The sequence below is a fragment of the Cuculus canorus genome, chromosome 29 (assembly GCF_017976375.1).
Source record: "Cuculus canorus isolate bCucCan1 chromosome 29, bCucCan1.pri, whole genome shotgun sequence".
NCBI lineage: Eukaryota > Metazoa > Chordata > Aves > Cuculiformes > Cuculidae > Cuculus > Cuculus canorus.
The window spans coordinates 821524-837476 of record NC_071429.1 but is presented as its reverse complement, the minus strand read 5'-3'; the positions used below and the strand labels follow the sequence as shown (position 1 = coordinate 837476).

The 15953-nt window shown below is 51.4% G+C and overlaps 2 protein-coding genes across 6 annotated transcripts in view; one reads left to right on the top strand and one right to left on the bottom strand.

The window, feature by feature from the left end:
- The first annotated feature begins 1893 nt into the window (after window positions 1-1893).
- On the top strand, window positions 1894-5201 carry LOC104055121 (keratin, type II cuticular Hb4-like). The gene is made up of 7 exons (XM_054051412.1): window positions 1894-2381; window positions 2790-2998; window positions 3508-3568; window positions 3829-3924; window positions 4185-4349; window positions 4475-4600; window positions 4977-5201. The coding sequence occupies exons 1-7, from the start codon at window positions 1929-1931 to the stop codon at window positions 5199-5201; spliced, it is 1335 nt and encodes a 444-aa protein (XP_053907387.1). The 5' UTR covers window positions 1894-1928.
- A 4465-nt stretch (window positions 5202-9666) lies between these two features.
- LOC104055082 (keratin, type II cytoskeletal cochleal) overlaps window positions 9667-15953 on the bottom strand; it is a 36373-nt gene continuing 30086 nt past the window's right edge. For all 5 annotated transcript variants that reach the window (XM_054051409.1, XM_054051407.1, XM_054051410.1 and 2 more), the window contains 6 exons: window positions 15438-15533; window positions 14513-14677; window positions 14246-14371; window positions 12064-12284; window positions 11543-11577; window positions 9667-11008 (listed from right to left, as the gene is read on the bottom strand). In XM_054051409.1, coding sequence (XP_053907384.1) covers window positions 10791-11008; window positions 11543-11577; window positions 12064-12284; window positions 14246-14371; window positions 14513-14677; window positions 15438-15533 — 861 coding nt within the window. In that variant the 3' untranslated portion in view covers window positions 9667-10790. The remainder of the gene's footprint in view (window positions 11009-11542; window positions 11578-12063; window positions 12285-14245; window positions 14372-14512; window positions 14678-15437; window positions 15534-15953) is intronic.

Genomic DNA, 15953 nt, shown 5'->3' with positions numbered 1-15953 from the left:
TCAACTCAAAGTGGGGAATCTGAGGACTTGAGAATCTTAGCAGAAGTGGGGCGTAACTGCTGCTGTGAGTACCCAACATGACAGGTCCAAGGCCATGTTGGATGGGGCTTGGAGCCCCTGATCCACTGGGAGACGTCCCTGCCCATGGCAGGGGGTGGAACTGGGTGGGCTTTGAGGTCCCTTCCAACCCAACCCATTCCATGATTCTATTCTATGATTCTAGGAGGACAATCACAAGTTTAACTCTAGATCTTTTTGCGCCCTTCCCAAAGGATGACTGTGAGCTCTGGAGCCAAAGCGTCCAAGAGCTCCAATCCCTACAGCAAAGGTGCTAATTTTCGCTTGCAGTTGTAAGCAACCACTGAACAGGAAAGGGGAAAGAAACGCAGTAAACAAAGCAAAATCATCGGTTTGAAACTTCCACCCCGTCCCTACAAAACTCGCCGCCCTCCCACACAGCAACGCAAGCGCCAAAGCTATCCCTGTCCTTCCAAAGAGACGGACACAAAGGTGTGTGAACAGCAAAGCCTGGAAGAATTTGAGCCTTGATGCCGCAACGAGGGCACTTCCCAACGTAGGAGGTGAAGGACCAAGCCTGGCCCTGCCCCAGCCCAGGTGGGAACACAACCCTCAAGCAGAAGGATGAGGGGAGGAGGAGACATTGCTTTTCTGAGGATTTGAGTGTCTGCAAAAGCTACTGTGCTCCAAGCATCGGTTTCGGTTTCAACTAATCAGCAATTCACTCCAAATAAATTAGCATGTCGGAAAACACTCGTATCAGCAACCTGCAGAAAAAATCACCCTGAGAAACAGATGGGGCCCCACAGATGTTTCCCTGGCTTTGAAACAAGTCGCCTTTTTACAGGCAGAACCAACAAAACACAGTCTTTCACCACTAACCCACCTGCGAGGCTTTGTTCATTCATTCTCAGTAAATTCACCTTTATTAGTGAGAGGTTTTGTTAAAGAGTGGGTTGACTCAGATTGTCCTTCCAAGCTCTTGCTTGCAAGATGAGGTACGAGCAAAACATAGAATCTTTGGGTTGGAAGGGACATTTAGAGGTCATCCAGTCCAACCCCCCTGCAGGAGGAGGGACACCTCCCGCTGGATCAGGGGCTCCAACCCCATCCAACCTGGCCTTGAACCCCTCCAGGGATGGGGCAACAACCACTTCTCTGGGCAACCTGGGCCAGGGCCTCCCCACCCTCACAGCAAAATGAGATCTTTCTCCCTAAGATCTCATCTCAATGTCCCCTTTCAGCTCAAAACTGTTCCTTCTCTTCCTCTCCCCGCCCTCTCTGATCAAGAGCCCCTCCCCAGCTTCCCTGGAGCCCCCCTGGAAGCTGCTCTAAGGTCTCCCTGGAGCCTTCTTTTCTCCAGGCTGAACAACCCCAACTCTCAAAGCCTGTGCTCATGTTGGAGATGCTCCAGCCCTTGGATCATCTCTGTGGCCTCCTCTGGACTCACTCCAACAGCTCCGTGTCCTTCCTGCACTGAAGAACTGGAAGCAGAACTCCAAGTGAGGTCAACCATAAAGATCTCCTTTGACAGAAAATCATTTTATGTTTTCCAAGTCTTAGTTCTTCTTCATCCAACCCATAAAAAGAGGAACGTGCAATTTCTACCACGCGCCCCAAAATGGATCTGCTCAGCACAACTCCCCTAATTTCTGCTGCTCTTACACAAGACCTAAATATGACCCCATCTTTCAAACCTTTACCCGGCAAACACGCTGCCGCGCTCCCTGTCGGTGAGCACAGCAGATGCTGAGCAGTTCACATTCTTTGCATCATAAACATTTTGTGGAAGTTTCATGCAGCCTCGCCCCGTTTTCTACGCAAATAAAAGGAAGAAGGTGCTCCAAGGTGCTCAGAGGGAACTGCACCCTGGAATCTGTTCCCAGCACATCGCTCTCCCACCGGCAACCATGTCCTGCTGCTCCTACAGCAACAGCTCCGTCCGTGCTGTCAGAAGTTTCAGCTCTTCCTCTGTGGTTCTTCCCAGAAATCGAGATAACTTCAGCACTACCTCGTGTCGCTGGCGTGGTGGCATGGGCTACCGTGGTTTGGGCTACTTCGGCAGTAGAAGTCTTGATGGCATGGTATGTTCCAAGCCCAGAAAAGCTGTTGGAAGACATCCTCCAGTGAGACGTGGATATGGCTTTGGTGCACTTGGCATGAGGTTCTGCTGTAGAGGTGTGGGCTTTGGCTACAGGGTTGGTGGAGCCTCCAAGCTGTGCAACATCACACCCATCACCATCAACGAGCAATTGCTCCAACCGCTCAAACTGGAACTTGATCCCAACATGCAAAAGGTGAAGTACCAAGAGAAAGAGCAGATCAAGACCCTCAACAACAAGTTTGCTTCTTTCATTGAGAAGGTGAGCCAAGAAACTCTCCTCAAGCTTGAAGCGCTCAAGTCCAAGCGAGGTGTCATGGAAAGGGCATGAAATCCTTGTAAGACTACTCATTGTAGACACCGAGAGCAACTCGCATGAGGGTCTCAGCCGAGCACCAAGGTGTTTATGAGCCACTGGGGAAGCTTCAGTCTTCCGATTCCTTCCCATTCCTTCCTGCTCATCCCCAATTTCTTGCAAATCTCTACTATTTGGAAGTGCTTTGGGCATTTCCGTATGGGTGTCCCAGAAAGAGCCCACACACAGCACATTGGAGTAGGAAACGCTGTAATGACACAAACCAAGAACAGGAACAGACATTTCACCGCTGTTGAGTGGACACCGACTCTCTCAATCCTCATCTCATTCCCTATTTTGCTTTCTGGATTTCAGGTTCGACTCCTGGAACAGCAGAACAAGGTACTGGAGACCAAGTGGAGCTTCCTGCAGGGTCAAGACCACTGCAAGAAGACCACCAAGCCTGTGTTAGAGGCTCACATCAACAACTTGAAGAAGCAGCTGGAAGCACTGAGGTGCAACAGAGCCCGGTTAGAAACAGACCTGAAAGCAGCACAGCAGCTTTTGGAGACCAACAAGAAAATGTAAGTAAAAAAATAGAGAAACATGAGCGCAGGGCTCAAAATGGTGATAACCTTCATGGTCCCTTCCAACCCAAATCATTCTATTATTCCATGTTGTTTAAGGTTTGTAAAAAGCCGGAGATGTGAACTTTTTGTGGTAGTAGAAGGTTCCCAGAGAACTAGTAGGCAGGTGGAGAGATCTACGAGGAACTCAGTATGGAAAATAAGGTCCCAGTTCACAGAGACTGAGGAAACTGAGGATGTCTCTCTTCCAGGTTCTCTTTCTCTCCTTCCTAATTCAAGGAATTAACATTTAGAAATGTTCAGAGGCCGTTTGCTGTTATGGAGCTCAATAGAAAACAGCATTTGCTTTCCCATGGGCTATGAAAGAAGAAGCATCCCCAAAACACTCTTTGAGAAGAAGGAAAGAAACATTAGGAGTCTCACTTCTCGAAGGAAGGTCTGTAGGAACCCAAACAAGGATACGATTGTGTTGAACTTGAACAAAATTCCCCATTTTCCCCACACAGGTACAAGAACGAACGCAGCCAACAGATGCGCTCCAGGAGTGAGTATAGTGCCCTGAAGAAGGTGAGCAAAGGGCTGTTTGGAGTCTCCTCGCCAGGTTCAGGTCTTTGGGGTGTGAGTGGTGGCTTATTTCCCCAAAGGAGGACACAAACCAAGTAGAAGCGAGGAGATGGGTCTTGGTTTTGCTTGAACTCCAATTGGCAGCGACCATTTAACCGGGAGCTCGGGCGCAGTACCAGCACTGAAAGTCTCTCACCCCAAGGGTTGTCCTGAGTCTGCTCTCACTAACAAACTTCCTTCTTCTTTTCTCAATGCATTTCCAGGACATGGACTGTTTTTTCTTAAGCAATGCAAAGCTGAAGACCAAAGTGGAAAGCCTGAAAGAAGAGGTTGAATTCCTGAGAACGTTCTACAAAGAGGTAAGGAGGCTCTCCCTGTGGCTCCAGTCGTCATCGGCACTTCCCAGGTGGGTTTTGAAGCTGGTTTTCTCAAAGGACAGGAGATAGCGCAGGGCAGAGATCGTTGCTTGGGGTGAGTGGTGAGGCTTAGCAATCCATCTCTGCTTGGCCACTGTGAAGGGGGAAAGAGTTGCACAAGGAGGGTGACACCAGCTTGAGGTTGGGCATGGAACAAAGCAGGACCAGCACCTCTGACCACCTCAACCCCATGTCGCCACCAGGAAACCCACCAGCTGCAAGCCCAGATCTCAGATACTTCAGTGGTCGTGCAGATGGACAATAGCCAAGATGTCAACTTCAATGGCATCGTTGCAGATGTCAAGGCTCAATACGAGGACATCGCCCGCAGGAGCTGGGCAGAAGCGCAGGCCTGGTATGAAAGCAAGGTGAGAAAACCTGGCAGAGAGAGGGTTCGGGAATCAAATAAGTTGTTCCCCCTCCGGATTTGCTCTGATTTAACTCAAAGCACGTGGTTTGGGGATATACCATGGTGACTTTTGCCCTTTTCCAGTTTGAGGAGCTGCGAGTCGCTGCAGGCAGGAATGCTGACAGCCTGCGAGAGGCAAAAACCAAGATAGCTGAGCTGACACGGATGGTCCAGAGACGGAACGGAGAAGTCAGGAGTGCCCAGGAGCAGGTGAGCACAGCCAGGTCTGGTTATTTCAGCAGGACAGAGAGTGAATTGCTGTTCCTGTGAGCTCCCACGACTAAAATACCCACCTTGCAGAGGGTGTTCATGAGCTGGGACTCTGCTGCTCCAACCAGGGCTGCACTGAAGCTCAATTCACGCAGTACCAAAGGCAGGTGTGGTTACAGCGTCCCATCCCTTGCGAGCAACACAAAGGAGCGCTGAAACCACATGTCCAGCTCCTTCAAACCCCTGCAGAGGGACTGCATGTCCATCTCACTGCTGGGCTGAAGGCACATCCAGATGTTGAACCATCTCTTGATAACAAGCGACCTTTGAAGGGAGGAATGAATGGCCAAGACTGATTGTGCCTCACTCCTTGCAGCGCTGCAAGCTGGAAGCTGCGGTGGCCGACGCTGAGCAGCGTGGGAAAACAGCCATGGAGGATGCAAAGCACAAACTCTCTGAGCTGGACACAGCCCTGCAGCAGACAAAGGCAGACCTTACCCAACAGCTCCACAAGTACCAGGAGCTCATGAACATCAAGCTGGCCCTGGGCATGGAGATCGTCACCTATAGGCAGTTGCTGGAAGGAGAGGAGAGCAGGTGAGTGACAGACCTTAGCAGGGCTGCATAAGCTGCTCCAGATGCGTAGGATCGTTAAGGCTGGAAAAGACCTCTATAATCATCAAGTCCAACCGTTGCATGTGTAGAAAGGAGAAACAATTGGCCAGTGCTCTTTTGGAGCTGCCGTGCTGCAGGTCATCCACACAACAGTGACGCAGGTCAGTTCTATCAGTCCTAACAGACCTCCAGCAGTGCAAACCCACGAAGAGAGCCGATCCTACTGCCTCCAAAGAGCAAGAGCGAGGCTAGAGAGGGGTGGGCTCACGTTTCATAGAATCGTGGAATGGTTTGGTTTGGAAAAGACCTTAAAACCCATCCAGTTGCAAACCAGGAGCACCTCCCACTGGATCAGGGGGCTTTAAGCCCCATCCAACCTGGCCTTGAACGCCTCCAGGGATGGGGCAGCCATGACTTTGCTGGGAAACCAGCGCCAGGGTCTCCCCACTCTCAAAGCAAAACATTTCTTCCTCAGATCTCATCTCAATCTCCCGTCTTTCAGTTTAAGCATTGTTTGAGGCTACACAGCTTTGCATTTGAAGATGGATTGATAACCTTTTACCACTCTCTACAGGCTCCAGGCAGAAGGTGGCTTCCCTGACAACATCTGTAAGTTGGAGTATTCCCCTCCCACCAAACTCAAGCATCTTCTGCTGTTTCTCTGAGGAATTCCCTAAGCCAGAACTCAGCTTTGTTCTACCTTTTACAGCTGCCTGCTGCTCACGGAGATGTCCCACCTATGGTCCAGACCTTGGCTTTGGAGACTCAGCCACCAGAAACGCATGCCGGACCAGCAGCGCGGCGTTCTGCAGCTCAGCGGTGAGATGCAGTGATGGTGTGAGCAGCAGGAGCACGAGGTGCTCCCGTGGAGAGGTGATGTCCATGACCAAATCAGCCAGAAACAAGATGTAAAGAGATGTAGATAAATGCCAAGGCTGGAAATAAAGCAACGCATAGGTTTTTCTTCAAAGAAACAGCACCAGCCAGGCCAGAGACAGATTGAGTGCACCCAGTTCCTCCAGGCTCCTCATCCATAGTCATAGAAACACGGAATGGTTTGGGCTGGAAGGATCTTTAATGCACCGACCCAGGGTGCCCAGAGCAGAGGGGGCTGCCCCATCCCTGGGGGGGTTCAAGGCCAGGTTGGATGGGGTTTTGGAGCAACCGGATCCAGTGGAAAGCATTCCTGCCCATGGCAGGGGGTTAGGAACTGCATGGACTTTGCGGTTTCTTCCAACCCAAACCATTCCATGATTCTATGGGATTATCCGAGGGATCCAAACCCAACCCTAAATGCATGGGACCTGCACTGATTCCCTTCGCAGCTTTCCGGTACCCAACACCCTGCACTGTTATGTAGGTACATTAACCCTATTCAGTGAAAATAAATGAGGAAACAGGGATTTATTTCTAATGGCTTTATAATTTGTCAGCAGCTTTCGTTTTGCATCTCCAATAAATTCACACAACAGCTCAGTTACCTTCATTCAACACTTCATTTGGGGAAAAGGAGGGGTCTTTCTTGTCTCTGCTCAAGATCTCGATGCCGAAGCTCTCGGGCTTCAAGAGAGGCACAGGACAAATCCTGCATCTGCTTTTCCTTCCTAAGACGGATATTTCACCTCCCATAAGCCCCAACCCACACATTCTCCACGCTCACGAGCAGCCTCGCACGGAGAAGAGTCAAAAAACTCTCCCCAAAGCCCCACTGAGGTGGAAGCGCAGCTCCCTCCATCCTTACGCCTGCACACGAGGAGCAGGATCTGTGCCACTCAGTGCTGAGTGTTTATGGCACAGCTTCCCAGGTCCGATGTTTTCATTTGGAGCTCCACCCTGTCCTAATGATTTTTCCCCCCGGGAAAAACAAGCAAACACAAACATTTTTGAGGGCGCTGACTAAGCAAAGATGCTCTAACAATTTGCATACAGCTAACGAACATTTTATTACCAGCACCGATTGCTAAATCCCCTGAAAGCCACCGCCGATTGCCTCGAGTCACTTGGGAACTCCTCGAAGCCACACACCAGGAGCCGCTGGGTGGTTTGAGACCTCCTCGCCACTCCTCTCATCGTAGCACCAGACCAGGTTCTGCCCCGCAGGACACGGACGGCTTCATCGTAGTGACCTCCCCAAGCAAAGCAGACCCAATTCCCACATCCATATCTCTTCCAAAGCTGTGGCTGCTCCTGCGCGGGAGCACGAAGCGTCCTGGTCTCCAGCAGGAGGCTGGAGGACCTGTGCAAACCTCATGAGATTCGACAACGCCGAGCGTAAGATCCTGCCCTTGGGTTGGGGCAACCCCAAGCACAAACACAGGATGGGTAAAGAATGGATTGGGAGCAGCCCTGAGGAGAAGGATTTGGGGTGCTGGGGGAGGAGAAGCTCCACGCGAGCCAGGAAAGCATGCTTGAAGCCCAGAGACCAACCGTGTCCTGGGCTGGATCCAAAGCCGTGGGACCAGCAGGACAAGAGAAGGGATTCTGCCCCTCTGCTCCGCTCTGGTGAGACCTCACCTGGAGTTCTGAGTTCAGTTCTGGAGTCCTCAGCGCAGGAAGGACATGGAGATGTTGGAGCAAGACCTGAGGAGGCCACGGAGATGATCCAAAGGCCGGAGAACCTCCTGCACGAGGACAGGCTGAAAGAGTTGGGGTTGGTCAGCCTGGAGAAGAGAAGGCTCCAGGGAGACCTTAGAGCAGCTTCCAGGACTGAAAGGGGCTCCAGGAAAGCTGGAGAGGGGCTCTGGATCAGGGAGTGCAGGGAGAGGAGGAGAAGGAAGGATTTTGAGCTGAAAAAGGGGAAATTGAGGTGGGATCTTAGGAAGAAATGTTTTCCTGTGAGGGTGGGGAGGCCCTGGCCCAGGTTGCCCAGAGCAGTGGTGGCTGCCCCATCCCTGGAGGGGTTCCAGGCCAGGTTGGATGGGGCTTGGAGCCCCTGAGCCAGTGGGAGGTGTCCCTGCCCATGGCAGGAGGTGGGACTGGATGGGCTTTGAGATCCCTTCCAAACCATTCCAGGATTCTATGACCTCTTTTTCATCTCTACTGGATAGGGTGCTGCCCTTTATAACCTCATCAAGCCAATTAGGCTCCCCATCAAGCTAATTAGCCTTCCCAGGTGGAAGCCTTCCCAGGACAGGAGTTGTTTTCCCCCCACCCCTCGCTCCTCCCTGCCCAGTGGGAGCCGAGGACTCAGCCCAGCCCATACTGGTTTTCGTGCCATTTAATTCCTTTTAAACATAAGATGACAATCTCGGTCGAACTCAGGTTTTGGCCTCGATAATTACCACAAACCTGATGGAAACTGAAGCAAATGCAGCTTAAACGCCAGGGAAGCAAAGTCAGCTCCCAACCGCCTTCTCCTCAGGTTTGGTTGCATCCAAGTCCTCACCCTTTCCCTGCCTCAGTTTCCCTACAAAGAACAGAACGCAACTCCTTTGTCAACCACTGTGACGCCAAGTGGGCAGAACCACCTCGGCAATGGTCTCAGTCCTGTTATTGCAATAACCGGTGATCAATCCGGCATCCCAGGGATTGCAGCTGTGACACAGCCCAGGGGGGAAACACCAGGAATGCTCCAGTAGGAACACAACCTTCAGTCGAGGCACTAAAAATGCACAGTGAAAAATCGGCACAGCTCAATGTTTCAATTAAACCTCAGGGGATCTTTTTTCACTTTGATTTTTCTGGCTGCGACACAAAAGTCGGGAGCTGGGTGTGCCGGGACGTGACAACACGGCTCTGCTGGGCACCCGGGATTCCTCCCCTCCCTGCTCCATCAATGAGTTGTCCTCAAGTTGGCCAGGATTCATCTTGCTGAGATGCGGCCGCTTGTAAGAGAGGGTTCTCCTCCAGGATTCAACTTCTCTCAGCTCCACAGAAGACATCTGCGATCGTCAAGCCCAACTGTACCTGTCACATATATAATACCAAATCATATCCCCAAGCATTTAATCTACCCGTCTTTTAAATACCTCCAGGGATGGTGACTCAACCACCCCCCTGAGCAGCTGTTCCAGTCCCTGATAACCCTTTCGGTGAAGAAATATTTCATAATGTCCAATCTGAACCTTCCGTGGGGCAACTTGAGGCCATTCTCTCTCTTCTCCTATCACTTGGGAGAAGAGACCACCATCCCAGCACCCACCTCGCTACAACCTCCTTTCAGGCGGTTGTAGACAGTGAGAAGGTCTCAGCCTCCTCTTCTCCAGGCTAAACAACCCCAGGTCCTCACAAGACACGTCCTCCAGCCCTTTCACGTGTTCTCAACTCCACCACCCCACTGCCCAGATTCCATGGTAAAAATCCACGTGGGAACGCGACCGTGCAGATATAAACCCTCAGTCGTCCTCCTTGGGGACGCAGCCAGGAGAAGGCGCCGGAGATGGGAGGAAGGAGATAACGTGAGATGGTTTCCAGAGCTTTGGAGCATCCAGGACGGCACAAAGGAAGAACGCGGCTGGGACTGAAGCTGTACGCAACAGGGAAACTTTATTACTGACCTCACGAGAAGGTCTCAGACCACAAAGGCATAAAACGTTAACAAAGGATGCACCGCTAGGACCTGGCTGAGCACGTAACACAACAATTTTGCAGTTGCCTTGAGTTATTTAGCCAAGAATTCTTCCTACTGCAGCAACGACCCAACTCTCCTCCCTGACGTGGTTAAGCCGGAGACACATTTGGGCAGGAATAAATGGTTATTGCAATGATGCCCCAATAAACCACACCTTCTCCTTAGCTGTGGTAAAGACATCAGGTATCACCGGACACGCTTGGAATTAAGAGGGTGGGAAAGAGAGACACCCAAAGATGGGGACCGGTATCTCCCTTTTTACTCCTAATTTTAAGCAGCTTCCTAGCCTTTGAGCTTTGGGCTTCTTTTAAGGCGAGGGAATGGGTGGGGGAGCTTCTTTATGAGTTATTTTGCTATAAAGAACCTGAAAGTAAATCTGTCTGCACTGCCCTCAGTAAGAAACCAGCGCCATTCATTCCAAGACGTGTCGAATTCCATTTCTGAGCCCATTTCCAAAGAAATAAGATGAAATCCCGAAGAGTTTCACTGTTTTCCTCCTGGTATGCTTTAAGAAAACAATCCCAGGCTGAAATCTTAACAAGGGTTGACATTTTCCGAGGAGCCTAAGGGAATAAAGACTTCCAAACCATATTAAGAGGGAGATAATCTTTGGTCTCTTTGCAAAACCACAGCAGAACGTGGAACAGTTTGCCACGGAAATGATGGCTTTGCCCTTCCAAGGGTGAAATCCAGCCCCGAGCAGGAAGCACCCGGTAACAGAAGTGTTTATACCTCCTGCTTCCCGGGATGGATTTCACCCTGCAGGCTGGAACCTGCTCTCAGCGGAACGGTTCCCGCTAAGTTCATCAGCGTAAGCTCCAGCCTTGGGCGTGACGGGACAGGGTCAGGTACTCTGGTCGGTCTTATTCCAACTCAGCACTGCAGCACTTTTGAAGCCAATTTGTCCTATAAAAGGCAATAAAATTTTTCTTTCTATGGATTTTTCCCTCCCTTTCTATGGATTTTCTCTGGTGGAATGGGCATGGCCGATCTCCATTCCTGTAGTTACTTCCTGAAGCTTCTCCTGCTGGATGAGGTTGTGGTGACAGAGTAGGATTTGGAGCTACCGCCAGAGAAGCCGAGCGCCCCGCTGCCCATGCCTCCTCCCAGGCTAAGGCCTCCTCCGACTCCTCCTCCCAGGCTAAGGCTTCCTCCGACTCCTCCTCCCAGAAATCCGCTGGAACCGGAAAAGCTGCTTCCTCCACCGCTGGTGCTGACCACAGCTGTGACACGAAGAGAAGGAAACCAAATGTGAGCACCGGGAAACCTTGAACCCAGTTTGGCATCATCACAACAAGGGCATTTTGGACTTGCAGCAACCAGGTGACAACTCTTTATGATCTCCTGCAAGACACAGGGCCCGGGATACCAAACTCTTGTTACTTTTTGGCCCAGAGCATTTATTCCCTCTTCCAGCCAGATGTATGCAAGGATTTAGCAGTCTCCTTCTCCATCGCTCACTCTGGCTCAGGACCCCTTGCGCCATGGAGAACCGTGAATCATAAACGCATTCGGCTCATCTCCCGGCCCACCAAAGAGGCCGTGGGCATGTGGTGTAGCTCTGGCCCAGGTTGCCCTGAGAAGTGGTGGCTGCCCCTTCCCTGGAGGTGCTCAAGGCCAAGTTGGATGGGGCTTGGAGCAACCGGATCCATCGGGAGGAGTCCCTGCCCATGGCAGAGGGTGGAATTCAATGGGCTTTGAGGTCCCTTCCAACCCAACCCCCTCCAGGATTCTATGATTCTACAAAACCAACTCACAGATGTTGACATTGCCAACTCCATCACCAGCCAACCTGTTGGAGAAGAGAAAAGAAGAGGCTGGGTTAGATTCCGCATTACTTGGTCTCCCCCCAGGGCGAGCGTTGAGGATGAAGACAATGGCACTGAGTTACTGCTGCTGTCGTAAATAATTCAGTCCAGATCAACGCTTTGTTCTGGCCCTACATTTACAGCTGTTATCAGCTTTGGGGGAGGCCGAAAGAACACAGACGCTGTCCTAATTCCATGGGGATTTGAGCCCCTTGGAAATGTTCTGCCCCAGCAGAGAACAACCGATTGAAAACAACTTCTTTGCATATTTTGACCCAAAGCAACAAGCTTTCCCCCAGTTTGGCTCTTCAGCCAAAGTATTTTGAGGATCAACTATCAGTTTCAAGTGCAAGGTTGTCTCTTCCGTATTTCCCTGCAGAAGCTGGAATCAGGCCCTCGTGATGTCTCCAAGTGAAGTCAACAACAGAGCTGGACCCTTCCTCATGTAGAACACACACGGTTGCACCCACCTGCTCTCCTCGCCCTCCAGCAGCTTCCTGTAGGTCGCGATCTCGATGTCCAGGGCCAGCTTGACGTTCATGAGCTCCTGGTACTCACGGAGCTGCCGAGCCATGTCCTGCTTCGCCTTCTGCAGGGCGGCCTCCAGCTCCTCTAGCTTTACCTTGGCATCTTTGACAGCCATCTCTCCGCGTTCCTCGGCCTCGGCAATGGCTGCTTCCATCTTGACACGCTGTGAGGATGGAGCAGGACACGTCAGTGGGTATCTCACCTCCTTGCTGGAGGACACTACAGCCCATGCACTCCTGACATCTACTAGTCAGACCATCTCTACACCTGCAGAGACCTGCAGCCACCTCTTCTATTTAGATCTCTAGACGTTCACACCTACACATTTTGGGGGGCACTGGATGGAGATCAGCCTGTGAAGGAAGCTCATCTCATCCCAAGATACGTTCTTCCAAAAAGCAGACCCTAATTCTCACCACTGGCTATGTTTTCAGAAGACTTTCTTCAGGTTACCCTCAGCTTCTCAACCCACCCACACCGCGCACAACAGCTCAACGTTTATGGTTAACGCAGCCTCGGGTTTGTTCCTGTTCGGCCTCTGAGCTTGTTCAGAGCCAGCAGGTCTCCAGCAAGCTCTGATGTGAGGCAAGCGTGGACTCAAGCAGTTAACAAACCACACAGACCTACCCCAAAAGCATCCCTGTGGGGCCACATCAAGCTGTCAACTTAACGCACCCACAACTCTGCCCTCTGCACCTCCGAAAAAGCCCCAGGATTGGCAGGAAGGGCTCACAATGAACACTTTAGATTATATACGTGCTTTGTACTCTCTTTCTTTATTCGAAGGAGCTGCCACATGGTCAACTCTTTGCTTATAAGTGTGTGTGTCGAAGCCTCCCTGCCCTAAAACCAAACAGATACAAAGGGATGAGTCACGCTGGGCTTATCTCCAGCTGCTTTGCTTATTCACAGCCAGTTTTCAGCTCCCAGCGTGGTCCTGGTCTGGCTTTCCATTTGATAAAGTGATAACAGCCCCCGGAGAAAGCAAACAGAGCTCCCATACAGCTGAAAAAAATGTTTTCTGTGCCCAAATACTGTGTTTCCTTCTGCAGGAAGGGAGTGGACAAAGACCTCAGAAGAAAGAGGGCATGAGGAACGTGTGGGGCTGGGAGAGAGGCCACCTGCAGCCTTGCCCTTTGGAATCCGCTCTGCTTCACTCCCCTTCTGCGTTCCTCAGTTCCTGGTGGACTTGTTCTCACCTATAATTCAGCTGCCTCTCAGCATTTGGTTGGGGCAAACCCCGGTTTCAATACACGGTGGGGGATGATGGGATTGAGAGCTGCCCTGCAGAGAGGGACTTGGGGTGCTGGTCGATAAGAACCTCAACCTGAGCCGGGAATGTGCGCTCGCAGCCCAGAAACCAACTGTGTCCTGGGTTGCATCAAAGAAAGTGTGGCCAGCAGGTTGAGGGAGGGGATTCTGCCCCTCTGTTCCTCTCTTGGGAGACCTCATCTGGAATACTGTGTCCAGTTCTGGAATCCTCAACATAAGGAGGAGATGGAGCTGTTGGAATGGGTACAGAGGAGGCCACAAGGATGATGAGAGGGTCGAAGAACCTCCCGTACGAGGACAGGCTGAGAGAGTTGGGGTTGTTCATTCTGGAGAAGAGAAAGCTCAGAAGATCTTACATAGACCTTCCAGTACCTACAAGAAGGGGCTCCAAGAAAGCTGGGGAGGGGCTGTTCATAAAGGCTGTGGGGATGGGATGAGGGGGAATGGGGATAAACCGGGGAGGGGCAGATTTAGACTGGACTTTAGGAAGAATTTCTTCCCCATGAGAGTGGTGAGACACTGGAACAGGTTGTCCAGGGGAGTTGTGGCTGCCCCATCCCTGGAGGTGTTCCAGGCTAGGTTGGATGGGCCTTGGAGCCCCTGATCCAGTGGGATATCCCTGCCCATGGCAGGGGATGGAAGTGGATGAGCTTTGAGGTCTCCTCCAACCCAAACTATTCTATGATTCTATAATTTCATTGCTCACAACACACTTTCTCCCTCCAACACAACTAACACCTTTCGAGAGGAGCGTTGCAGCTCCCCCCAAACTGCGTTCCACCCGGACCCCTGGCACGCTTGTTGCTGCTAAATCCACCGCTCCGCAGCAGGAGAACAACGGCAGCTCCTCACCTGGGCCTTGGCATTTTCAATTTCCACCTGCAGCCTCTGGATCACGCGGTTGATCTCCGAGATCTCATTCTTCGTGTTGCGCAGGTCATCCCCGTGTTTCCCAGCAGTGACCTGCAGCGCCTCATACTAGGAGATAAAACAGGGCAAGAGGAAAGGATGGAGTCAGGGAGGAAGTCCATCAGCCGGCTAAAATCCTTCCCACTCCTGACACACAGGATATATGGACTAACGGAACCCGTAACTGTCTTTATCCCTCCCAGAACACACCTTGCTTTGGTACCAGGACTCGGCCTCCGCTCGGCTCCTGTTGGCAATCTCCTCGTACTGCGCTTTGACCTCTGCGATGATGCTGTCCAGGTCCAGGTTCCGGCTGTTGTCCATGGAGAGCACCACAGAGGTGTCGGAGATCTGGGCCTGCAACTCCTGAAGTTCCTGCCAGTTGCATGAAAAACAATACCATTAATCGGTGCCTTTCAAGGGCCTCTCTTTTGGAAGCCAATTAAAGAGAGAATCTGGGAAGAAAAGGGAAAGGGAGGTAGGTGAGAAAAATCAATCAAAGCATTCATTAATTAGAAGGAAACCAACCGAATCGCATCAACCTTGTAAAGGACAAAGTAACAAACAGCAGCAGAAACGAGGCTACTTCTTATCGCCCACAATTTGACAGCAAGATTCCTTTATCCCACCCCTGAGATAAGAACCCAGCGTGAAATGTTGGTCCAAAGAGCATCAGCTTCACAACAAAGCGAGGGCCAAATTTCACTCACGGACCCAATGTGTCCAGTTCAATATAAACTCTTATCTTGCAAATAATGGGTAAGATAAAGGTGTCTGGCACAGGGAGCTTTCCTTTCTTTCTCCCACACAACACGCAAACTCACAAGCACACACCAGCGCTGGCTTAAAAACTCAGTTTTTCATTGTTTTCCCGCTAACAGCATCAAAAAAATGACGCACGTCCCGGCACGTTGGCAATCTCTCACATCCCAGATGGGGAGAAATCACTGTCTCAGTGCACAGGACGTGCAGGTTTATTTCTGCTTATGCAAGGGAAGACTCCAGGTAACCATCGCCTTTTTTGTCTCTGGAATCTCTGGAATCAGCACATTCATTTTCTCAGGCACCGTTCATTGTTCTTCACCCACTGCCGGTGCTACCCTGCAGCAGCCCCAAGCAGCAGAAAGGACCTCACCGCTTCATAGAGAGATCTCAGGAAGTTGATCTCATCCGTCAGAGCATCCACCTTGGCCTCCAGCTCCACTTTGTTCATGTAGGCAGCATCCACATCCTAAAATAGCGATAACCCATGGAGATTGCCACAGCTTTGATGGCTTCAAAAGTCAGCGATGAGCCCATCAGGTTCCCCACACTGTCTGCTCCCCATCTCCATCCACCCAGTGACCCACCCCACTATGTCCTAAGAAAACATCGGCTGACGTGTGGGATCCCACACGGTCCGTAGGGTCCCCTGGACCTGCATTTCCAGCCCACCGTCAGGTTGGAGAGTCAGGGAAGGCCTTCAGAAATGTCCCACAGAAAGATACAGCCACGATCTATGGATCTATTTCACCTACGGGAAAGCTCGGGAGGGGCTCTCAGTCAGGGAGTACAGGGAGAGGATGAGGGGGAGGGCTTTGAGCTGAAAGAGGGGAGATTGAGATGAGATTTTAGGGAGAAATGTTTTGCTGTGAGGGTGGGGAGGCCCTGG

What these genes read in the sequence shown, in the direction of transcription:
- LOC104055121 (XM_054051412.1), top strand. Translation starts at nt 1,929, where the DNA reads ATGTCCTGCTGCTCCTACAGCAACAGCTCCGTCCGTGCTGTCAGAAGT. An exon ending in TTGCTTCTTTCATTGAGAAG is followed by an intron (nt 2,382 to 2,789) that starts GTGAGCCAAGAA and finishes TCTGGATTTCAG; the next exon opens with GTTCGACTCCTGGAACAGCA. An exon ending in TGAGAACGTTCTACAAAGAG is followed by an intron (nt 3,925 to 4,184) that starts GTAAGGAGGCTC and finishes TGTCGCCACCAG; the next exon opens with GAAACCCACCAGCTGCAAGC.